At 36.5% G+C, this 25,678-nt stretch overlaps 1 protein-coding gene across 1 annotated transcript in view; it reads right to left on the bottom strand.

Moving 5' to 3' along the window:
* FREM2 (FRAS1 related extracellular matrix 2) overlaps positions 1-25,678 on the bottom strand; it is a 116,426-nt gene that overhangs the window by 30,660 nt on the left and 60,088 nt on the right. The window contains exons 3-9 of the mRNA XM_062487651.1: positions 23,799-23,945; positions 21,334-21,564; positions 18,422-18,547; positions 17,293-17,544; positions 3,605-3,754; positions 2,442-2,651; positions 2,051-2,248 (exon numbers count right to left, since the gene is read on the bottom strand). Coding sequence (XP_062343635.1) covers positions 2,051-2,248; positions 2,442-2,651; positions 3,605-3,754; positions 17,293-17,544; positions 18,422-18,547; positions 21,334-21,564; positions 23,799-23,945 — 1,314 coding nt within the window. The remainder of the gene's footprint in view (positions 1-2,050; positions 2,249-2,441; positions 2,652-3,604; positions 3,755-17,292; positions 17,545-18,421; positions 18,548-21,333; positions 21,565-23,798; positions 23,946-25,678) is intronic.

Here is a 25,678-nt window from a genome sequence, read left to right as displayed (position 1 = left end):
AGGCAGAACTTAGGTGTTCTTTGCTCTAATACAGCACTTCTCTCCAAGCCCAAGGCACCACAGGCTGCTCCTGCTGGCCAAGGCATCCACCTGGACACCATACAAGGTAATGAGCAACGACAGCAGTGAAAGCAGAATTAGCACTTATTACCTTTCTACGGAAAGTCATTAAAGTGGAATCCCACATTTTGGGGCTTCTGTAACACAAGTTTTTCGATTTGGTGTGTTCACTTTACATGTATTAGTCCTTTTGTTTCACCTAAGAAGAAAATGCTCCTTCACAGTGACCTCTTCTACAGACTGCACTTAAAGAGCCTTGCTCAAGGAAACAGAGTAAAAAAAGCTTTCTAATAGTAATACTAATTACTAATTAGCATTACTAAAACTAATACTAATGGCAATTTTGTCCTGAAGTTTTCTATTTCAAGTTTCTTTTGATTGGACACTCTCCTACTGTGTGGAATTTCACATATATTTATATATATAATATTTATATATATGTATATATGTATTTCACTTATAAAGTGTGACTTTAAAGTCTTTAAACTCCCACTGATTCCAAGGATTTCAAGTGACAGTGAATATTGCCTTAAAAATGCTATGGAGTATCAAACCTCTCGATTTTGCACTCACAAATTAATGTGCCCTGACTTACTAGGTGTTCAGAAACTTGAGCACCTTGCCTTACACCTTCTACACAAACAGCAATGCCTATGAATGGTGTTCAGTGTCTGGTACCCAGGACGACTTGGTGGGCTCTTCATCATGAGACAACTCCTACACCCCACACAAAAGGAACAGCACAGCAGGAGAAAGATGAGGTAAATTTACTGTATTTTTTTTCATCATTACACATGCAAATAAGATCAAGGCTCTTCAAGATGAAGAACCACATCAGGATGCTGACTGTGGTCATTTCCTTAGGTTGCCTTTTCCCCCACTACAGATAATAAATTGTCCCTTAGGAGGAGAAAAAAAAAAGAAAAATACTCATCCTGCTTATTATTACATAGGGAATGTGAAAACTGAAATGAAACTGCTGCTTATTAAACATGCCCAAGAAGCTTATGGAGACAAAATAAAATGCTAGTAGACCTCTTTGCTACTTGTCTTTGCAGTGAAATGTTAGGGCAACACTCAAAAAAAGAGAAAAGTCACTTCCTAATTGGCTTAGACCCATTAATTCTTATTAGCTGGACTCTTTCCTGGTTGCACAGAAGCAATAGCAAAGGTGCAGAGTACAGGACAGCACTAAAGGCTGAGGCCAACCCTAAATAAAGACTGAATAACTCACTTTTTAAAGAGAACTATGATACATGTCTATAGAAATACGAATTATGTAATTTCTGTGATAAGGGCATACCAAGGATTTCATGCTGATGACAGAACTTGTTTAAGACTTGTAAAAAATATCATGTGTGTAAACTTCAAAGACTAGAAGACCAAACTGACTTCTGCACAAGTAGAAAGAATTAGGCAATATTCTTTCAACATAGTAACATTTGATTTATTTGCATTTCATCTCTGATGTGAGGAATTAAGTACCTGATATTGGCAGGCAGTCTTAGAAAAGCCTTGGTGGGAGGAAAAATTAAAACAGGAATTAAGGAGATATATACCTGTTGAAACATCTATTACTCATTTCAGTGCAAGTCAAATGTATTTAGCAGAAATCTGCTTAACAAAGAGCAGAACATCTGAAGTTTCCTTTCTGACAGCAGATCTGTACTTCTACTGTGTTATGCCAAACCTTCTTTTGCCATCAAAAAGATCCTGGCACTCAGGCTGAACCTAAAGGAAGATATACTCTTTTGGTTCTTATTGATAATCCCTCTAAGTCAGAAGTGAACAAAGTAGAGGCAACATCAACCCATTGTGTATGAAAAAAATCCCCAAACCTTTGTTTTCCAGAGTGATCCTTCTGGCACTACTTTATGAGAAGACACAATTAAAACACAACAAAACAAAACAAATAAAGCAAAGGAAAGCAAAGCAAAACAAAAGAAAACACGGTAGACTAAAGGCTTCTGAAATGAGATCAAGAACTTACCAGGAAGGAATGTGATGATGGAACTGTCAGTATTAGGACGTTCTTCAAAGTCCATCATAACCTGAGCTGAACCTTGTCTTGTATAGCATCTCACAGTGGATGTGTATTGGATATCCCCACTCCTATATATCATGGCAGAAATCTGCCCATCATTTTCATTGGCTACATAAACAGATTCTTTAAACTGCATCTTTGGCACTGGGCAGAAAAAGGGGGAAAATACATGTAAAATATAACTGCAGAAACTATCATACTTCCCTCCACCATTTCACATTTGCTTATGCCACACTGCACCAGATAGGTAACACAACCAGCCAGCCAGCAAATGACTTAATACATCATCTCCAAATTATGAAAAAGTAAAAAAAAAAAAAAAAAAGAAATTACTCACAATCAGACACTGAGTCATTAATGAAGATGGTGGTCTTGCTGGGTTCTCCAAGGGCAGCATTCATGGGCATCCTTAGCACAAGCTCAAACTTCTCTGTTCCTTCTAACACTGGCTGTCCAAGATCATCCAGAATTACCACACGAAACGTCTGCATATTGACTCCAGGGGAAAAATCCAAATTACGACTGATGCCTACATAATCTACTCCCGCTACCAATGGAAAAGAGAAAAGTAGCATTACATATAATTTACTACACCCTCTGTGACCAACAGACTAGAGAGCTCATGAGCTGAGCCATTACCAACTTTTAATCCTGGCACAATGAATGAAGGTCCTTACTGTAAGGAAAGATTTTTTTTTTTTACCAGAAATAAAATGACTTAAATAATCAAGATTTGATAGAGACATCAGATTATAAAAGCAAGTTCAGAACTGAAACAATCATGTATTTTTTGAGACTTAATAATTTTTTTTCATGAGAAAAATATGTATATATATATATATAATGTGTATTATGCTATGCATATATCATACATATATATTATGTTTAGATATTCCTGAAATAACAGTAAAGTTACACTCATGATAAGCATCTAAGGAAAGCAATTTTTATGCTGCCTTGATATTAATACCTTGGTTTAAACATTATGATATGTTTTGTGAAAAAAATAGAGCAAGCTAACACTTGATTCTGCAGAAAAAGGTTCTGCCTAAGCATCCAAGAACCACACAGCTGAAGCAATGCTGTTCCTGAATAGGATAACAGGTAATGATGTCTCATTGCCTACAGTAAATATGAGAGCAGCAAACTCAGCACGCTGCCAGTGATCACAGCCATGCCCAGAGTATGCTCTTGAGGTAGCAATCACTTGCCTTTGTGAGTGTCTTTATATGAGGATTTAAAGGCAATTCTCTCAGTTCTATACTTCATACCAGCTCTTACTCCCATTTCTCTGAAATTCTGTAACCACTTAATTTGTTCTAAGAAGAAGAGAACTCCTCAGAGCAATACACGTACAATTTCCATTTGATGTGGCTGAAACTACACCAAGACCCACTGAACCAGCACTTGTGAAATGTGTGAAATGTGCCTGTGCCAGCAATGTGTAGGAGCACGTGCAGTGTAGCAGCAGTCTGAAAGCAGAGCGAAGCAGTAACTCACCCTCTGCAGTTACTGGCTCAGATTTGCGAGACCTCACGGTAACAGAGGCAGCTTTGGACAGATCGGTCCCAGTCCTCCAGACACGGACCTCAATATAGCCAGCACTCTCATCAACGTAGTATTCATCATTTCCAAAGTAGAATGCTGGTTCTGGTGAAAGAGGAATAATGCCCATAAATGCTTCTTTACCTTACGTTGAAGTTAACAAGAGACCACTAAATCCACATTAAGCAATGGAGAGCACTTTGCTCATCTCAGTAAATGAAATAAAGCTGCTTTTCTTAAGGTTTAGAATTCTTCTAGCTATTTTTGGCTTCTTTTCAAGTATTGGTTTGCATGGTTTTATACAGCAATTGTTATATCACCATGTTATAGCACCATGCTCTTTTTCTTGTCTCCTACATTTTCAACTTTTTGTGTCACCATGTATGAATCTGTGTACAAAACCAAATGTGCTATCACATTAAACTTGTTTTAGTTGAGTCCTGCACACAAGCCCAAAAATTCCTTGCATTTTTCACTTTGGTGCAAACATACAAAGGTGAATACAGATAATGAAGCTTTAACTTGAATGTTCTCACAGATTCCTGTTGCTAAAACCTGACTGGAACATGACATATAACTGGAGCTTCTCTTGGTAACATTTTCCAGCTAACTAAAGGGCAAATACTTAATTTCAGATCTCCCACATCCAGCATTTAAAGCAAAATCAGTCTTATTTCATGTAAACTGAAATGTGAACAATCTTTATCTTAATACTAAAGTTCCATAGTTCATAAGAAAGAAGAGCAGAAAGCAAAGGAGATTAAGAGCTATTCCACTTAACAGACACATTGTTTAGCTTCATTTTTCCTCCCTTTTCCAGTTTTCCTACCCACAGTAATTTCACAAAGTAAACAGCCTTAAAAACATACCCCAGCTTCATCCTGGATGTATATCATCTCCCCTTTTCTACCCTTTCCATTCCTGTTTCAAACATGCAAGATTAATCATGCACAGCCAGTGCCTCAGCTTTCCTACTGCACAGCAGAAATCACAGCTACCTCCCCCAAGCGTAGAAAGACCTACCCAAGTTCTCCTTGCACTTCATCACAATTTTCTTATGCTGCCTTGTGAGAATTTATTAAAATCACGAGGCTACAGTACCACAAATGAGTTAGGAACACCATGCAGCATACAGCCAACTTGAACTCAGCCAGCAAAGATCACAGCAATTGCTCAGTGCTCTATGAGTAGCATTATGGGTACTTCCTCTTCACCAGCCATAGGAAAAAACCCCCATAATTAAAGGAAATGACTCAATTATTCAAAGGAAAAGGTTATGGGTCTACAGAGCTATGCCTTGCTTACAGAAAAGGTACAACTTACCCAAAGGAAGAGACATAAATACTTTTTAATGGTAAATGAAAGTTGGGACCATCATTTCCATAAATCAGATTTTTATAAGATTGTATGTCGGATGCAAAAGCTATGACTTCTATTACAATGGAATAAATGTTTTGGAATTGAAGAATCTCCACAGGGCATGCAACAATCTCCTCTGGTAGATTGCTTAACAAGGTAAAATAGCAACTTTATTAAAACTAACCAGAAATAATATTAACTTTTTACTTAGTTATTACTAAGTCAAAACTTCATCTAAGAAAGCAGAAGTTAAACATTTTGCAACTGTATTCAAGAGCGAAATTGCAAGTTTTGGAGAAAAGAATTTTCTCTTCTACATTCAATATTTTCCTGCATTTCACAACTAATAAAAAACCCCTCCAAACCCCCACTCCTTTAATATTCTTCATCAATTAAAAAAATGCAGCTGCCTCCCTATTTATCTGCTAAAACTGAAATCATGCAACAAATTGATGGAACTGCACATATTGCTGAAAAATAGTGCAGATTCATAGACCTGTTTGAGCATTATCAAAGTCATCAACCTTTACAGGATGAAAGACGAACTTAGAAGAAGTCTGACTTTGGAAGATGAAAATATTGTCTGCTCAAATTTAATTTATTTATTTTAAATTCAAGAGTATGTGCATTTAAATGTGTATATTTGTGTGCACAGGCAGACACACAGATCTTACTTTATTTGCCCATAGAAACTGGCTCAGTAGCTGTTTTTATACTTGGAACTGTGAAGCTCTTATCTGAAACATTTTTAATGGGTGAACAGGATACACCTTCTGTACCTTTTGTGTATCTACTATTAACTTTGACGAGAGCTCTACTTACAGGGATACTGGAGCACTGGATATTAGATCTGCAAAGCAATGTGTCATTTCAGATATAAAATGTTCTTCTAAATTCTTAAGAAGGACAAAGACTTCCCAAGCCTCTAGACAATAAAAATATAGAATGCCTACTAAGACCAGATGGTTTTTAATGTGTCAGTAGTTAGACAAAGGAAGTTAAGAAAATTATCAATTCTAAAATACTCAACTTCTTAAACAGGTATGCTTAGAATTTAGCACACTTTCCCAAGTTTAATCTTAATTTATGTCCCAGTGGCTCTGGAACATGATCTAGACTTGGCTGAACCTCATTTTAAGCACTTCAGTGACAGGTACTCACATGGAGCCTGTTTGCTCTCAGTTAGCAAGAACACTGATGGGCCATTCCAGGTCTCCCAGCACAATGAGCATACAGAAGGACAGGTGGCATAGCTCACTCACTGCAATCCAAAAAATCTGAGGAGGTGCAGAAGCATTTCCTTCTACTTATTGGCTACACAGGGAACTTAGATGACCTGCCTTAAACTAGATGAAAGGCATAATATAAAAATACTGTTTTTTTCTTACAGCATTATCCTAATGCATGTTTTACTGCTGCTGAAGAAAAATCCTCACATACTATTAATTCCTGTAGTCACAACCAACCAAAAAAAAAAAACAAAAAAAACCCATCTAAACCCTCAGCTATCTTGCTTTGTATTTCAGAGTGAATTTTTCACACTTTTTGAGGTATGTATGTTCAATGAAAGACACATTCTGCACGGTTACCCATCCTAGGAAACAAATCCTTACAAATGTTTTCTAAATTCATTTCCTGTAAGCTGTGTTAGTAGCTCCCCAGGGGAAGGAGAAAAGCCAAGCTCCTAACAGGGAAAGCATTGTGTACTTCAGGTCATGTCTGGAAAACACTCTGCTCAATGAGACTGCAGGCTGACTTACAGCAGACCTTTAATCTAGTAATCAGCCTGAAGAGAGACTACTGCAAATTTAATGATTCTTCTTAGAGAAATAAGAGGAAGTTTTCTAAGGGTTTTTTTGTTCAGACCCACAGATTTCACTGGAATGAAGTTACAATAATCAGAGGAGAAAGGTTAGGAGCTTTATTCCCAGGTTTCTTGGCACAGAAATGAAAATTTGCCTTGTCCTTGTACTTAGATTCAGAGGCATATCTCAACTACAGCACTAGTCAGTCATCAAGCAGGAAAACAGACACACTTCTCTTGTTAGGAACACGTCTAACTTTGAAGGTACATTGCCAATGTAGTGTGATAGCACAAAAATATTTATTTCCAAAGAGGCTTTACCTTTTAAAATTATATCCTTATAAACTGCGTTTGTGTGACATTGCAAAAGAGTAGGTTTTTTATAAAAAATGTTGTTGGCAGGATATTTAGAGCAAACACAAAAAAAAAAAAAAAAGAACAGAAACTTTCATGCTGAGACCTTAATAGGGCTTAAAACTAAAGTGATATATACTGCCAGTGATGTGTGCACACACACACATATACACATATATACTCTTAGGAGAAAAGGGATAATGGAGGAGAACAGACATGGCACTCCAACATATTCAGATACTGGAACCAGGAGAAGCAGTCTTTTAAAATGAACTTATGGCTCATCTTTCCTAGGGTTAAGACTATTTATTCCTAAAAGCTTTTGCCTTCCTCTTTCCATGAACAGTATAAACAAGGCTACAATGTGAACATTATGAGTTGCCAGAGCTAGCAGAAGTCTGTTGTGGTAATGCAGGAGGTGCAAAACAGTGCTAACAGTGCTTTGCAACCCTACAGTGTTCTGGTACAGCCTGGACATGCTAGGGCCATGCTGAATCCAAAGTCAGGAGCCCTGATGGCTGGCACAGCTAATTAATTTGGACACAAAACCAGACAAACATGGCCAGATTTGGCTGGATATGATCTGGCTCATACTCAGGCAAGACATGCCTCCCTACACAATGCCTACTTGCATTTCAGGATCAAAGCTGGCATTAAAGGACTGATCTGATGATTCCTTAACATAACAGATTCCAATGTTACAAACATGAAATGTGTGAGTTGTAGGTAGACCAGTTAAGAATGAGAGCTCCATTAAATGTAAGAAGGCATGAGCATTTACTGTTTAATAGCAGTAAAGGTCAACTTCTGAAATCTCTCTCATGCTAATAGCAGCAAAAGACAAGCCCAGAGAAACCATCTATTACAAAAACTTTATATTAAGACAAAATCAAAGAGGACTTTAAAATGTGAAACTAGAGAGCACCATTCTGCAGCTGTTTACACACACTTGAAACTATGTAAGCAACTGAACTTGCACTTAGCACAATGAATATAATTTGCCAAGTCATTTATTTTCACTGAATGCTGCAGAGGCAAGGGTCAAGATTACAGTCAAAGCTCAGTTCTGTAGAAGGAACATATTGTGCAAATGCCAATAACTTTTTATTTGATGTGGTCAAAACAGATTACTTTTCAAATTCATATATTACAATCTTAACAGTTTTCATCTACTTAGCAGTGTTGTCATAACTTTTGCAATCAAAACCAAATTCCCCTCAGAATCAAAAATTGCTAGTTTCAGCCAAATTGCCACAGGTGTTATCTTAAGCAAATAATGTCTGCTTTTCCATTTGTCTCAACAGACCATTTCTGTCTATTGTCATAAAAAGGTTTTTAAAAACAATTCTGAAAACACTGTAATGGGTAATAGGACAGATTCAACTTAATGCAATCTTTACCAAACATGCTTCAATTTTGTAAGGAAATTGTGTTTTCTTTTTTTAATCCACAATGGCAGTGCCATACAATGATTAGACTGGCTCATCACTTAATTACTCTTATTTTATGCACTTAATCTAGTAATTCCAGTAGAGTACCATGGTGTGAAGAAGCAACTGATATGAACAATATTATATATGATTCACGTTTAATTAATTTATGATACACACTAATTTGGCATAACCCTTTATATTATAACTCACCCTTTATGTTGAAGTGCATCCATGCTTCAGTTTCTCTAGACACATTACCATCACAAGCAGCACCTACCTGGCAGGCTTGGAGTCCATATCTAAACTCTGCTACATCAATAAGCAAAATTCAAATGTGAATTCAAAGTAGCATGCTAAAGGAAGCAGACTACAGCTCTAGCAGCAAGAGTGAGGATGGCAGTGAGATGGCTATAGTGATGCCCCATCTCTGATCACCTGTACTTTCCTTCTTGACTGCCTGAATTGTTCTCTGTAGCCTGGAGAACAGAGCTAATTCCGATTTTGCTTAATGTGAGGCTGCCAATCTTAAACACTGTAGTAACAGCACTTTAAAGTGAAAATTAATTTTTCAATGATTAGTTAATTATTAAGTACAAGATAGTAATGAGCAGTCTTAAATTGTTTTCCAGCTACAAATGGCCTGTTAGTAGAAAGGTTAATGTGTGCAGCTCACTCTAAGAGGTGACCTTCCCTTGAAGCAATTAATTTACCTTTGTTGGTTTGCTAAGAAACATTGCTACCTTTCCAAAACATCAAATTCATATATCGATGAACTAACATATACATTAAAATATTTATTATTAGAGTAGTAATGTTATGATTCTTCCACACACCTTCAGGGTGTAACCTGCAGACCTAGATATCACTGGAACTATTACGTGTATTGGAGGAGTTTTTCCTATGTTCAATCTGAGGACAGGGCCAAAAGATTTTTCCAGCTGTAAGTACATCAAGCTCAAATCCCTTACCTAAACCATTCCATAATGCAGATAATTGCCTCATTTACCAATGGAAATAAAAATATAAAGACTAACAGATTAAGAAACAAACACTGGAATTTGGGAACACACCCAAACATGATCATAATTGCTTGCAGCAACCATCTGAATTTCACATACCTTTTTTCTACTGGCTATACCCCCCACAGAGCATGAAACCAACTCACAATATTCTGCATGTTCTGTTTTTAAAATTAATTAGATTACTTTTATATAACAGGCCTGGGAAATGGGATAGGTAAGAAATTCTCAACAAACTCATGAAACAGAGGCAGACAGATAAATGGTAAAGATTGGCAGTAGCATTTAAATGTACCACACACCTGTTTTGTTTTTTTTTTCACATGGAGGCCAAGCTTGAAGGTGCTTACAGTCAGTGATTCACACATCAGGTAAAAAATGAGGGCTACAAACAGAAATGGTATGAGAAGTTCAGCAGCATTTTAGAAATCAGGCTAGGTAAAGATATAATATGTAGCCATTTCCAACTAATCCAACTTTAAATTTTTGCACTTTTACTATTTAGTCACAATGCTAGTTATGTTGAGTTTGCTTAACAATTTCTTACAGGCTTTTCTGCCCACATACAATCAGAACATATTTACCTCACTGAGGCTGTAGAAGAAAACTATGCAAGACACTTCATTAGCAGAGCTGCTGTTGAGGCTAGGACTTGGCAGAGAAGACAGAGCAGAAGTGAAAACAGAGCAACAGCCAGACTTATCAGACCACAAAAGCAAAGCTCTAACAAAAGTAAATATGCTCTGCTGCAGGTTAAAACTTCTTGAATTCTGTTTCTTGGACTTTTGATCCCATTTGTGTGTGAGAGAAAAGTGTCCTGACAGTGAAATCAGATAGTAATGGAGTTAATCTTTTGAGGATTTACACTTTCAAAAGGAGAATCTATGTCATTAAAGCCCAATGGGCTACAGTAGCTACAGCATCTTTAGGTCTTCAAAGACTATGAGCAAACTGGCAAGGTTTCAGTATGAGGAGATCCAGAGTAAGGAAGATGATTGAAGAAGCCTTAGGAAAACTGAATGCACCAAGACATCCTAGTCAACTTGACTATCCAAATCTTAAACATACAAAGCACTCATTCGGTCACTAAATTCACTCCCTGCAACCATTTCCAACAATGAGGAGATGATTAATTTAGAATGGTTTGCTAGGCATTCATTACATTTCTAAACAGTGTATAATAAATGCAAGACCTACATACAATGACCAGTGCCATCAAAAATACAATATGCTACAGCAAGACACGAGAGAGAAAGCAGTTCAATGTACTCTTGAATGAATTGCCATAAACCAATAATGCATTAGGCTCTAGGATGCACTACTAGTTCATGTAAGAACACCACTTCATTAAAATCATTCTAAATTTAACAGAAGGCATATCTTTTTCTACAGTTCACATAATCTCTTAATGCCTTCTGCTTATCAGCTATTTTGTATACTTTAAATGCAAAATTAAAAGTATTTCAATACTCTCCTTGAAATACTACTGCAATTCACATAGTGTATTACTGCATGTGTAAACAACCAATTTAAAATCATGCAGCAGTGAAGGCTGAAGAGCTTTGTGCTCCACCAGCTGCATCCCCTACTGTAAAATAGATGTGACAAAGTACTACCTGGAGGTCAATGTTCTGTCCTCACCTATCAAAGGAGCCCAGACCACAAGGTTGGACTACATGTCTAGCTATTATGCAGATAAATAAAGATGAGACTAATCCAACACCTGGAGTTCACACACACACACATATATACACAACGCTTATAAAATGGGACACACATACATGATAGCAACAAAGAATGCTAAGAAAGCAAATCACAACTGTGCCTGGTTAAGAATACATACTGCAAGGTATGACATTAATTTATTTCTGTGATAGGCAGCAAACAGGCACTTTGTGAAATCTTTAAGGCTATCATCATAGATTGAACATTTTTCACTCTGTTGAACTGGTGATAATAAGAAGCTATTAGTAAAGAAAACTGGGAGTCTAGTATGTGTCATAAGCTGGCTGTCATCCACTTTTTCCCTTGATTAGTTGCCAATCTGGCCACCTGCCACAGACTGGGAAAAGGGGAGGGGTCATATAGAGATTTAACTTAATGGGAGGACAAAAGAAGTTAAAAGCTACAGAGAAGTGCCAGAGGCATCAGATTCACAAGCACTGTAAAAACATAAAAGGGAGAAAGTAATCAGAGGTGGATGTACACAGGAAAAAAAGAACTAGTTCACTATTTTAGGCATCTCTAGAGAGTGGTGATGGATAGTTGGCCAAATCATGACTCCAGTCATGATATGACATAACATAACATAACATAACATAACATAACATAACATAACATAACATAACATAACATAACATAACATATAACATATATAACATATAACATAACAGTGGGCATTCTCTGCCTGTAGTGTTCAGATTGTAATTAAAATTAGACAAATGCACTAGAAGATGTTAACTACCAAGATTAATCAACCACCTGTTTAGTTTAAGGTCTGACAGACCTATTGGCAAAGAGAAAAAGGCACATTTGACTGCCTGCATTGGAGACCAATGGAAGTAAGGAGATTCCAAATAGCCCTGTGAGATAAGGACGTTCCTCTGATAAACTATGTTACTCGTAAAACACTTACTTATCAAAAGCTGTAGATTTGGCTCAGTGCACACAGTGAGAGTCAGTTCATACTGCCTGACTGCTAGAAACCAATGCAAAGAATATATTTATAGTGTAAAATTGCAGTGCTGACTTTTCAGGCTGTTGATAGTAAATAATAATATGTACTTTACTACTTCAAGGGAGCTGGACAAGTGTTAGTGGGTACCAATTTCCAGAACATGGTCTAAGGATTTTCAAAATGTAATTAAGTGTAAGGAAAGTGACAGTGTTTTAAAGAAATCTCCAGAAGACTAAATAATTAATCTGTTCTGTTCGACCTCTAACATTCCCTTTCTGCATTAGGATACCATCATCCAGTTTAGTCATCTGTAAAATATTTGCAGACAGTGCTATCCTCTATCATGTGGATGGTATGAGTGATTGATTCTGTTGATCAGGTGTAAAGATAATGGTAAGCAAATGTCTGACATAAACTTGAGTCCTTCACTTTCCCAGCCTTGGTACAGAAATATCAAGAAAAAGTCTGAGCAGCTTCTTGCCCATCTAATGTGAATGAAGTGGAAGAAATGTATTTAATGTACTTCCTGCTGTGAACAGCATGAGTCTTCAACAATTCCACTAAGACAGGATGACTGTTTGTCAGCCTGGCTGTAAGGCTGTGTACTCTCACAGCAACACTAAATACAGTAGCATGGAATTAAAATCACATGGGGAGGCAGCCACTTATAAAAAAACTTGCAGCACACAAAATAATTGCAAGTATTTCCCCCTTAGGTGCAAACTCCCAGCTCTGCATTCACCACACCTCTTCTCTTCAGGCTTCCAAATATGATTACAAACTGAGTTTTAAATTTGCCCACAACAAAATACCAAGTACAAATCTTAATTAGCACAGCAGTCAAAATATTGGGACTATGAAGAAGTAGAGCATTGACTCAAACCTTGTTAAAGCATTTTGTATCAGACTTGTAGCATACCATATCGTAACACTGTTGGTGCTGGAACCAAACTAAAGGCTCTTCATTCCCAGATGAGTGCCAACAAAAGACTTAGATCTCATTTTTTCTCTCTCTCCATGAAATTGTTTCAGAGTCACCACTTCAGCTGGAGAAACAGAGAGCACTTCCAGGCTGATCTAGCTTAGTTGCTAAGTGCATGAGGATTAAGGCATTTCCATGGAAGAGTAGGGTCTGAGTGTTTTCATGAGTCTTAGACTAAATTCCAGTATTCCTCTGTCCAAGGGGAATGAAAAGTGCATGTTATCCTTATCCTCCTTTTCCTAGATGCATAATATTTACCTATGATGCAAAGCGCCTCCTTCAAACGAGCTTTATGATGAACTCTGTACTCTCCATGCAGTATAGGTATGTCCTTCATGTCCAGTAGTGCTTACAACTTTGTATTTGCAAATTAAATTTCTAAGGTAGGGCTTATATCTACTGTCATAAATCAATGTATTCAGATGCACCAGGTATCCCTGGTAAACAATTTAGATGCTTGTCCTAGGATGGGATGTTACCTGGGAATACACCTCTCTTTCCATTAACTATAGAAGAATCCTGTAATAGACTATTTGAATCAGATGTCTAAAATTATGGAGACTAATACCAAGTGAGATTAGTACCAGCCCAGAACTGGATGATTTATATTAGTCTTTTCCATACGCATGCTTTTCTTCCATGGTTGACAGTTAGCAACTATCACGTCTAACACAAACAAAACATGTTTTTACTTTTTAGTGCCTTAACTGTACTGGCATGTGTAACTTCAAACCCAAGATTTCCATGTGAAGTTTTTTCTGTTGCTTACTTCATTAACTTAATACTTTTCTTTTTTTCTACCTAACTTTAGTACCTATCAGGAAAAATCCCTTCCAAATTAATAAATATCCCAATAGCAACACATTTGAAAATCACCATTCACAACATATAAATGTACCAGTCCATGTTCTACATACTACACTTTTTTTTACCCCCTGATTTTGCTTTGGCAGCATAGCACAATTGTATAATCCCCAATTAAACTTTTCAGTTGCCTGGAATTTAGTGAATACACTGTAGTTCATCACAGCATGCCTCTTACTTTTTTTTTATTGTCATGGTTATATATCAACTACAACATTTTAGTTAGAATGCCCTGAGGGCATTCTCTAGAAATGAAAGACTTGGATGGTAGTTGCTGAAGGTGTTTCCTAATTAAATCGAAATGAAAGCCAGAGGAGATAAGGCAGTGCTGCTAGTGATGACTTGAGCTCCATAGGAAAGATCTCAGGTAGCATTATTATACTTTGCCCTTTGTTATTTCTCTTGCTTGGCCTGAAGAAATCAATGCATAATGTTAATCCACTCACAGTACTTGGTGACATCACTTAATGACACACTGTGACATTTGTCCAAAGAAACTTTGTTAAGCAGAAGATGAATTTAAGCAATGAGGAATATAGATCAGTAAATGTGAAGCAGAGACTAAAGCGGACCACAGAATTTAGCCTTACAGCATTAATACAGCTGACAGACTATTACATAAGTGCTAAAGCTTCTACCAACCTTTATCTTAGACATCTTCTGAATTAAATCCTACTGTTAAAAGCTAAAGAAAATTATCTTTTTTTTTCATATACCATGCTAGTTTAACTTAGAAAATTAATTTTGTGCACTGCAAACAATAATAACCAATGCTGCTTAAAATCCTCTGCTTATTTATGCGGAATTTCAACCATGACTGCAGGATGCTAAATTGCTCACACTTTACATAAATATGTTCCCATACATATATAATTGTATGTGTGTGTGAATACATAAATAAATATGCAAGGTGTAATCTGTAATTTCCTCTGTAGTCTGTATTCTGTTTTTTAAAGAAAAGGCAGTGCAACAGATGTCAGATGAAACAAAACACAGACTTTTCATGCTTCATATTTTTATGCAAATAAAAATGAATGTGGTAGGAAATTTTACTGGTAAGTGAATTGCCAGTAATTTTTTCATGTGCTAGAATTCTTTGTGGGAGTTCTTTCACTGACACAGAAAGCTGAAAAGGAGCTCTGTCACATCATTCCAAATAACACATATGCAACATTTTGGGTATAAAAAGAAAGGTGAATGTTTTCAAAAAAGTGTTCCAAACCTATCCTTCAAATATCCCTTACCTTTCAATATCCCAAATATTCTTTACTCCCACCAACAAACATAGATAGCTCAGTTGCTACATAATGAAAATATGCTATTCTAATTTCCTAAACACTTCCCCAGTTTTCTTAATAAATCCTATAAGATTATTCTTTCTTAAATTAATTTGTGTAGAGAAGTTCGTAGCTCTGAGGAAGCTTGTGCTCATAAATGCAGAAACTTCAAACTCTACAGTGGAACACAAACTAAATTACTTCTACTTTCTAATGGTAGTATTAAAGGAGATTTCCCATTAACTTCCCTAATATTTTGTGTTTCATAAAATATTAAGTTTTCTACTCTGTTGTGATTAGGAGTCACTGAGATGCCCACTGAAGTTAGATGGTCTAATCTCAGGTCATCTCTGATATTAACTAATGTCTTGGAGAATCATTCTCTCCATCCCATACTCTCCATATATATTTTAAGCAGTCAGAATACCTTCAATTTTTGGGTAATCAGTTTCTCCATTAATATATATTTTTAATAGCTACTCTTTAAATACTCTATACTCTGCTATGTACAAACTTTAAAATTCATGAACTCATCAGAATTATTCATACAAACCAAACTGTTGCAGAAGCTCCTAAATGAATAAATTTGTGTTTGGTACAATAGCAGAGTCAGATAAAGATTTCTATTTTGGCTTGCATTCAATATATGATCTCTTACTTTACAAGAAATGTTTTTTCAGCCTGTTGTAGTCATTAATGCTATATGATTACCCAAATGCTCCACAGAGAAAACAAAGTCACCTCTGTCACAGGATTACAGGTGAGAAATTTCAGGCAGACAGAGTATTTATGAGGCAATTAGATGGGTGTGGACTTCCTGCCTTTAAGAGCTGCCTTTTGTATCCTCACCCACAGAGAAATCACTGTGCTGATAATAATGGTCTGTTTTTTCATCAGGCTTTCAAAGAGCACTGTACTATGTAATTCCTCCCTTTAGTCTTCAGGAAATATGGTGGTGTCACAATAGATGGTTTATGGCCTCACAGAGAGGACTAGAACAGCTTATCAGTAGTCCTATCACTAACTTTATAGTTGAAATGTCAGTCTCCAAACTCCATGCATAAATGAGGGCAATTGTACCAGAAATCTTTCATGCTACTTCTCCTAGAAGAGAAAGAGGCAGTGCTGAAGCATTAAAGAAGAGGCTTGAGGCAGCAACATAAATGTATTTTTGAAAGCAGTTGGTGATACAGTGCGCTGATTCTACTCCACCTTAGTCACACCCCTTTTTCTAACCACCACCAGAAGTGCCCCTTTCAAAGGATTATCTTAAAGCTATTAACCAGTTGATCAAATGACATAATTCTGTCAGCATTTCCTTACTGAGGCAATTTCTAAAGCAGCATTACTCTTATGTGAGTATCTGCTTTGCTAAAAAAGACAAAGGCAGCACAAATGGAGACTTCTACGTAGAAATTCAAATGCAGCATCAAATCAGAAGAAATATAACTGTCTCTTGGGAGCTGCTAGATGGCTTCTGCCCCATCAGGGCCTCCAATAGCGCCTGTGCAGCATGACTGAATGGGTCCAAAGGCTTTCTGGACACAACCTCAGAATCACAGAAACAAGGCTGCCCATGCAAGGTGACATCTTGAGTTATGTCTGTTAACGTGACAGAAGAGAAAGGTGCAGCTCCTTGGTCTGAATCACTGCTCACGTGATTTCTCAAACAATAAAACAGCAGTACTAAATACTTTCAAAAACCTGCATAGCTTTCCAATAGTATTTTATAATCTCAGGATGGAAGCAGCATGTATTTTAACCAGCAGGAACTAAAAAAAACCCCTCATTTTCTACATGCTGATTTGAATGTGATGTTATTTGTAGTTTCTCTCCTGCACTGGGAGTATCACTTCAATTATATGATATCTTACCATCATCCTTGTCAGGTACAATGGTAATTTGAGTGCTTGGGAATTCTGCACCAATTCTTCCACCCATGGGCATGCTCAGCAAAACATCAAAGGTCTCAGCCTCTTCAAACAAGGAATCATCTATGATGACGATTCGACACATTTTTTCTCTTTCATCTTTGTCAAAACGCAGAACGCTGTTGTGATCCTCTGGCCTGGATATGTAGTCAGAGTAGGAAAGTACAGAGGTTGGGGCAGTGCCAGATGCTGTTCCTGTGGCATAAAACGAGAACAGTCACTATATATACACCATGGTGATGATGATCTCCTCACAGAGATGGAATTTTATTTTTATTAGCTTTTAATTTCTGGTTTTTTTTGGTGATAAGATGGGCTGTGGACAAGGTTAGAGGTCCACAGACCCACTTCTGAGGTCTGTACTTCTTCTGTATACAATACAATGGAAGAGTGTGGTTCTTCAAATCATTTGCACTTTTACAGTCAGAAGAATATTGCTTATTACAAGAGACACAGATTGACAAAGTAGCCCCTGTGAGGATTACCAGTTAACTACCATAATATATTTTACCCATATTGAAGATACCAGTGGACTAGAACAGAGAGAATTTAATGAAAACAAATTATCTGGATTCTAGATTACTTTACACAAAATATTGCTCCAGCTCTCCAGATTAAAAAAAAAACCAAAAAACTATAAGTATAGAAATCCTATTCCCTGCACAAGTATTATTACTAAGAGACTGAATGCCAGAGGAAGGACAAGTATGACAATTAAGCAATATTATTTTTCAAGATACAAACAAGTGAAGGACAGCTAGGGTAATCACTGCAGTACTTTCAGTTCTCATCACTTTCAGATATATGGGGCTGCATATAAAAACCTTGCAGAAATATAAAGAACATAGATCCTCTTCACCTCCCCATGATGATTTTTAAACTGCATTAATTTACACTCTTAGACAGATTTCAGAGATGAAGACATTTCCAGTTAAGAGTGAAGATATTCAGATGAAAAATTAATTAACAGAGTTATAAATAATTTTGTTATAAAATAGATGGAATAAATATTTAAAATTTCTGTATCTTTTCCACTCTTGCCATTATTTTATTCTATAGTAGATTCTACTACCTTGTTGTGTGTAACAGATGACCATCAGCTCCTGACTCACATCTCCACTTCTTCTGACTGGAATAAATAACTCACCAACATCTTCTTCAATAGTATAGGTGGACTGAGGAATAAAGACTGTTGATTCTGCAAAGAAAAGAAACTCATAAAGTCATCCGTACAACAGCTAAGAGCATTTTTGAATATTCTAAAGTGCAACAAATAACTCACATTTATTGTTAATTCCACTAAATTGTAAGCAAAACTTGAAAGGTGAGAGAAGTGGAATTCCTTAGTGTTTCAGAAATGGAAAAGCAAATCAGATCATTAGGTCTGAATTCACAAGTCCTTATTAAGTGGTCTCTAATGTGACTGATTTGTTTATCTAGGGTTAATGGTGCAAGACAGTGTTTGGAGAATTTGCCCACAAAGTCTATTTTTAAAAATTATTTCCATGGCATTTAATTATTAACTGTTAACTACAGAAGTATCAATAGCATAGTCATACACAGACTGTGGCTCACCAAGGCTATTCTTTAACTTACTGCATCAAGATAAACAGGAAAATCATTTGGCATTGAGGAGCAAGGCTGAGCTCTTGACATCTTACTCTGACTTGGACATTTGATTTGAGTTGGTTACATGTCTACAGTCCTGTTTTTACTAAAAGGAGAGCCAGCCAATACAGCCAGCGAAATCTGAGGAGCAATCTCACCCTTAAATGTATCATACAAAAGGATATCAGATCGTTTTTCAGGGAAAAACCTTCACTATGATGCATTCTGAACTCCTTCATTATTTTATGCTCACATAATCAGATGGCTGTGTTTTATACTGTTAGTGGGATTCAGGATCAATTTTGTTCTTGTTCTCTCAAAAACTCAAGAACAAAAGTTGGTTATGCACATAATTATAAATCACCTTTACAGTTTCATTAGTGTTACTGCAACCTAAACAGAATATAATTCAGTATAACATCAAGTTAAGTGATCAGCTGATTGCACAAAGCAAATTTTTCATCATTTCAGAGCACTTTGGCAAACAGTGTTCTGAAAATTGTCAGGTGACTTCTTTGAAAACATGTTCCAGGTTTTAGTTCTCCAACTACCATAGCATGGCTTAAGGTCAAAAGCCTGCATTAAAAATGCTGTAATTCAGGTTTGGTAAGATTGAGAATACCCATTATTCTGGTAAGACAAAAATTCAACATGAAAAATATCAAATCCCTACTTTTTTATTTTAAAGAAAAGCAAAAGGCAGCACTAAAAAAAACAAAAAACAAAAAAAACAACAAAAAACCCAAAAACATTTAATTTCTTCTATTCTCCCTTTAGAATTTAGTTGGCAAAATAAAAAACTCGCACCTTCCATAACATGCAGGAATGTGATTTATTTGTTCTCTCTCTCTCTCTCTCTCTCTCTCTCTGTCTCTCTCTCATAATTATTCAACTAGGAGTAAAATGGCAGTGTAAAAGTTTAACAGACCTTATGAACAGCATAAAAGCTTGGAGGAGAATGAGCTATACCATTGCAGCTAGTATAAAAGAACACATCCCTGTGCAATCTATATTTCGAATAAAACATTAACTAATGTCCCATACCCCAAGAGGCTGGTACAGCTTTCTGAACAAACTCACAGTTTTGAACCTAAAGCAACACCATTCAAATCAATGATTTTTTCACTGGAAGCAGAATAAAACTTTTGATGGCTCCTATTCACTGAGCTTGTTAAGCACTAAGCTTCAAAAGACTAGTTAGGAAGCAGTCCTTCCCCTCAAAGTTCTCTCTCTAGTTTTCTTCTAGGTATTCCTTGATTTGCAGGTGTGCATTTCATTTTGTCCTCTGCAGCTCTGCAACTTCACTTTATGTATAATTAATACAAATTCCCTAGCACTGTAAAAATTTTATCTTAATGTAAGAAATATAAAATACTGTTGGCATAAAGAAGACTCAGCCATTACCTTTAACTGTGCTATCTTACTGATCATAGAAAAGATAAAGAGATTTAACACATTTTCAAGTTATTGCTGTGTCTCATACATGCTGCTTTCAAGTCAAGCACTATTTTTCTCAGTGATTAAAAATGGATGTGAGATAAGCTGTGGTTTAACTTGCATTTGTAATTAGGAACTAAGATACCTCTGATAATTTTCATGCCCAACACTCTTCAAATGTTAATTGGGGAGACTATATAATTCAAGTTGTTATGGACATCCAGTACTTAAACAGATTTCTTAAAGACAGTTCTGTGTGACTACAGCCCCTGGGTTAAGTGTCTAGATGCAGCTGAAAAGATGCAAAGCAACCAGAGCATGGTCTACTTATTTTGTAATTTTTTTTAAAATCAGTTTATTTCTTAATTTATATTTAACCATAATTTGATTTGTTCTTGACACAGCATGTGCTACACTTGGTCTAATGAACTCTACAATTACTGAGCTTCTCAGGTTGATATCAAGGCCTAATTGATGCAAATAGTTTGCTCCAAGACCAAACTTGTGATCAACCAGCCTAGACTTTCCTGTACCATCCTCTCCCACATGAGTAAATGTCTCTGAGTAAATTTACTCTGCCATCCTCTCCCATGGCAGAGTAAATCAAGTTAGCCTGCAGCCAACTCTTCAGACACATTCGGTATGCAAACACATTTAACGGAAAACTGGTTATACCTAAAATTAACACAAACAAAGCCCCTAGATATAACATATCATAAAAAATGCAGGTATTTTCATTAAAAATGCTACCTGAGTAAGCCCTTCATCAAGCACTTAAAGTGATAGAGGACAAATGGCTACATGGTGCCCAAGTCTGTCTTAGGAAATATTTTGAGGACAGTCAACCTTTAGCATCCAGTGTTACTCACAGCATTTGCCCTCCAGTTTATCTTTTAGTATATGCACACACTGGCAGTACAGTTCTGGAAAAGTTCTCACCATCTCCTGGGTCAATAATTTCCACTGTAGATGAAGCAGGAAATTCCAGAATTGCCATGACGGGCTCAGAAAGAACAATTTGAAAGGACTCAGAATGTTCATGTTCACCATCACTCAAAATTCGTACTCGCCATGTAGCTAAGGTTTGACCAGGATTAAACTGCACTTGCTTCTGGGCTTTTCCTCTGAAATCTTTATCTTTCTTGGCAGTACCATCTTTGGTGCTAATACCTGTCAAAATCAGGAATTCAGATCATGATAAACTTCACCAGTAATTTTTTTCCCCTTGTGTCATCCTTAAAAGACATGTAGAAAAATATACTTTTCACAACATGAGAACATTCATTACTCTTGATCAATTACATATTGGGTGTCACACACAGAGGTGGAGAAACTATACTCTCTGAAGTTATATCAAGTTTCCATTTCCCCATAATTCAATTATAGATGTTCAAAAAGGACAACAGACTTTTCTCTCTCCTTTTAGCCCTCTGGACTCTCCTCTTTACCAGAACATCTAATTAGCATCCTGCTTGAAACCCAAGGAAATATTTATTTCTCTTAGAAAAAATAAAAACACCCCTGGAAAGTTCAGACTTTAAAGGGAAAGCTAAGGAAAACACAAAGACACAAAGGCAAATATACTGAATAAAAATGAAAGAAGATGCAAAACCTGAGACATTGCCCTCATTGCCATTGCAATAAGACTTTTAAAAAGTATTATCCTCCTATATCAGTGTTTGCATAATGACAATCATTAGGTTAAAGTGAAGTTGAACCTGCAAGTTCATGGGAAAAAATTCAAACTCAATCCAGAGAGATGGCAGAGGCCTTCCAGCCTCAGACGCAGACTGCTCTGAAACAGGTTTTCACAGGCATTTCACTCCCACTTTAAGGCTGTCTGACCCTCACAGAAATTAGAAAGTATTTCAGAACTGTTTCTAACTCATGTGTTCGGCCTTGTTTGAATCCCAAAGTACAAATGAAATCTTAAACTATTTCATCAGGTTTTCAGAAAAAAAACTCTTAAAACTTCTCACTTCTCTGATTGTTTCTTCCAGCTGCATTATTTGATGCATTGAAACACATGATCTTTCCTTACAAACCTTGCCTTTCTCTCTTCAGGCTTGTGCCTTGTCCTAAACCATAGCAAATTTCATATAATATATATAACCCTTCAGCCACTTTGGCACTTCATATGGACCAGAAAGGCCAGAAAGCATCTTGACCAGTTTGTTTTATGCTCTTTCCAATTCTGTAATTCCATCTGCAGGATTAAGGTTGTTGGAGGCAAGTTACTCAAACTGGTTTTGCTGATTTTTCAGTCAATCCTGAAACTGACCTTGAATCCATAAGTAGAAAATTTTGTAAACACTCTATGTGAAGTATCAGAAGCCACATACGTATCTGTTATTCAGTAGCAGTAATTATAAATTAACACTATTAATTAATAATTATCATTAATTATTTATCAATTATTAACATGTTAATTAATTATTCATTATAATCCTTAACTATGCATTTATCTCTCCCATTCTTTTCTTAACTTTAAAAGAAATGTATTATACAAGTGGGTTCACTGTTTAAAACAGTCTTTTAAGTAAGATCCTGCTGGTTAAGCTCTATATCCCCTAAATCTCTTGCCAAAATAGGTGCTCCTTCTCCATCTCACTACCTGAAACTCAGATTTTTAATCAGAAAAAGCTCTAAATAGAAACTTGTCAGGTAAATGCTTATAGATCTCTGCAAAAACAGCTGTAAATTGAGCGTTTTCTCTAAGGACTGTAAGCTCACCATAGGTTATAATGTGAAATTGTACAAGGATAATGTTCCCCGATGGAAATGCATCAGAGGAGGAAACAGATCCAGAAGCTAGAAACAGGTGTGAGGTTGCAGAATGTGATAGCACAACCTTTTTTTCACCTTTTTGCTCCCCAGACACTGCAAAGTTTTCAACACCTCCTGTATCAGCCTCAGTTGATTGCCAACATTGAGTGAAGAAAATGAGCCTAATGCTTGTAGCTGCAGGTCAGACCAGCTCACAACAGCCTTCCTGGAGAAAGATATATGCTTATTGCTGCCTTTTCAATTGCTACAACTGTATTTTTTCAGTATAGGAAAAAGACAGAAGATCAGGACAGGAACTGTATCCTGTGAAACAAATAAACAGTGGTATCAATCAAATCAAAGAAAGAAGGATTGTGACTTGGGTTGTTTATTCAAAAATTAATTGCAGAAGACAAAAAAAAAACCACAAAAGGGAAGATTTCATTATTTAACTAAAGAATAGAAATCATATGCATAGCATATAAAATATACACTCTTCAATAAATAAACACATTCCTTTGAATATAGTCTGCTTACTGTGAAACAGCAGTAATAGGATGTAGCTGCATTGAAACATTATGTCAACTGGCTGGGTAGTGATTTATAGAAGCAACTGGTAAGGTGAGAATTGAACTTACTTATAAAAGAGGTTTCTCCCAGGTAACCTCTCCGTTTAAGAACAACATCAAGATACTTGGAGTCTTCATTTACTAAGTAATACTCCTTTTCTAAGGAGATCCATGCCCAGTTTAGGCGAAAATGCTGATTCTTCAGCTTATTGCCTCCTGCAAAACAAAATTAAAAAGATATAATTACATTTTTGCTAAAGATTACTTCATATTTTGAGTTTAATGCAACCTTGTATCCTGGGTAAGATATGTATCTATCTGGACATCACACTTCGAAGGTTTCAAAGATTTAAAAATAAGAAATTCCAAGTAAAGAACTCAGCCATAACACATTTGCTACAGATAGGAGTAATTTTTTTCTTAGATGCCTACAAACATAGTACACTGATTTTCTTATTTCTCAAGAGAAAAAGATCAATAATTAATAAAAATGTATTTGGGATGCCTTCATGGTGTGTATCATCCTAATGAATGTCCTTTTTATTACTCTAGAATCCTATAAATTCTATAGCTATAAGAAAATAAGCTGCTCAGCTCACTGATGACAGAAGCTCACTTGGCAACAGTGTTCTGGGAACGCTGGCCTGTGTGGGAGACTGTAGTCTGATTTCCTTCCCACAAGGTGCTGCTACAGAACAAGGTTTGCTCAGGTAACAACTGTCTTGAACGTGCAAGAAATTTCCTCTAGAAATTAACACTTCTGTACCCAAGCTGGTGAAAAAAGTAATTCCTCTGAACAGCACAGAGACATATCTAAGCATTTAAATTAATTCATGGTTTAATTTCTGGAGGAAGATAGAAATGAAGGTTGGTTTACCCCTTCCAGTTTCTTCCATTCTTGAAAAATTAGGCAGCCACTCCATATGCCCTCTCTCTTCTGCAAAGATAAGCATGTATGTTTCCTACTGACCTGCCTACTAGAAAAACCCAGGAACTACAGTTGTGCAATCTCACATGGAGGCAAAGGTACCGTGTACATGAAAGGAGGGAAATGCTTACTGGAGTATCTCCCTGCACTCCTCACCCTGCTCCTTTCTGCTCTTTTGATCTCTGTTGTTACTGACAATGGGGGAGGCTGCAAACACCCATATCAGAAACTAATGAACACCACAGAGGACCAGCAGCTATAGTGTTACAGCACTTACATTAGGTTAGCTGTATGTTATGTCTTCCCATTAGTTTCAGGGGAAAAATGTAACAGAATATGCCTTGTTCTCTAATCCAGTGAGAAAAGCCATTTGCATGCCACCCTTAAACACACTGGCCAATTTGACCATAATTTAACAGAAGGATAAAAGTTTCTGACATATAAAAAGGATGGAAATATACTGCCTTTTAGAGGAGAGAGAACCTATTTGTACCACTAGTGAGAAGAAATACTACTGCATGAGCTTACTCCAAATGAGAATGTCAGATATTTGAAACTGCCCAGGTGGAGGAAAATTTTCTAGAAAAGTTTGCATCCTTTTAAACAAAAGACATTCCAACCAGAGGACAGAAAGCAAAAGAAAATCTAATTGTTCTCTTATCCAAAGAACTCAAGGTTAAATGTGCTGTAGACAAAGGTACACAACCTACATCTTACATACAGGTCTCTAAGGAATGAAATTTAGGAAGAAAAAAACACAAGAAAGGCAATATAAAAGATTTAGTATTGTCTTCATTTCACCTATTTCTTGCTTTCAGCTTCAAGCCTCCATTTCTATAGACCTACTTCTGTCCCTAAAATATATAAAGTTGTCCTTTCAGTATGTGCAATACCAAATCCATCAGCTTTAAAATTTTAAGAAAATAATATATGTATTTTAAACCCTTGTGTCTGCATTTTGTGCTTTTTTTTACATGTTCAGAAGACATGTTTTCTAATTTATACAAGCCCTTTCACAGTC

The sequence above is a fragment of the Cinclus cinclus genome, chromosome 2 (genome assembly GCF_963662255.1).
Source record: "Cinclus cinclus chromosome 2, bCinCin1.1, whole genome shotgun sequence".
In the NCBI taxonomy this organism is placed as follows: Eukaryota; Metazoa; Chordata; class Aves; order Passeriformes; family Cinclidae; genus Cinclus; species Cinclus cinclus.
Note: the sequence above shows the minus strand (reverse complement) of the source record. Positions and strands in the feature narration are given on the sequence as shown.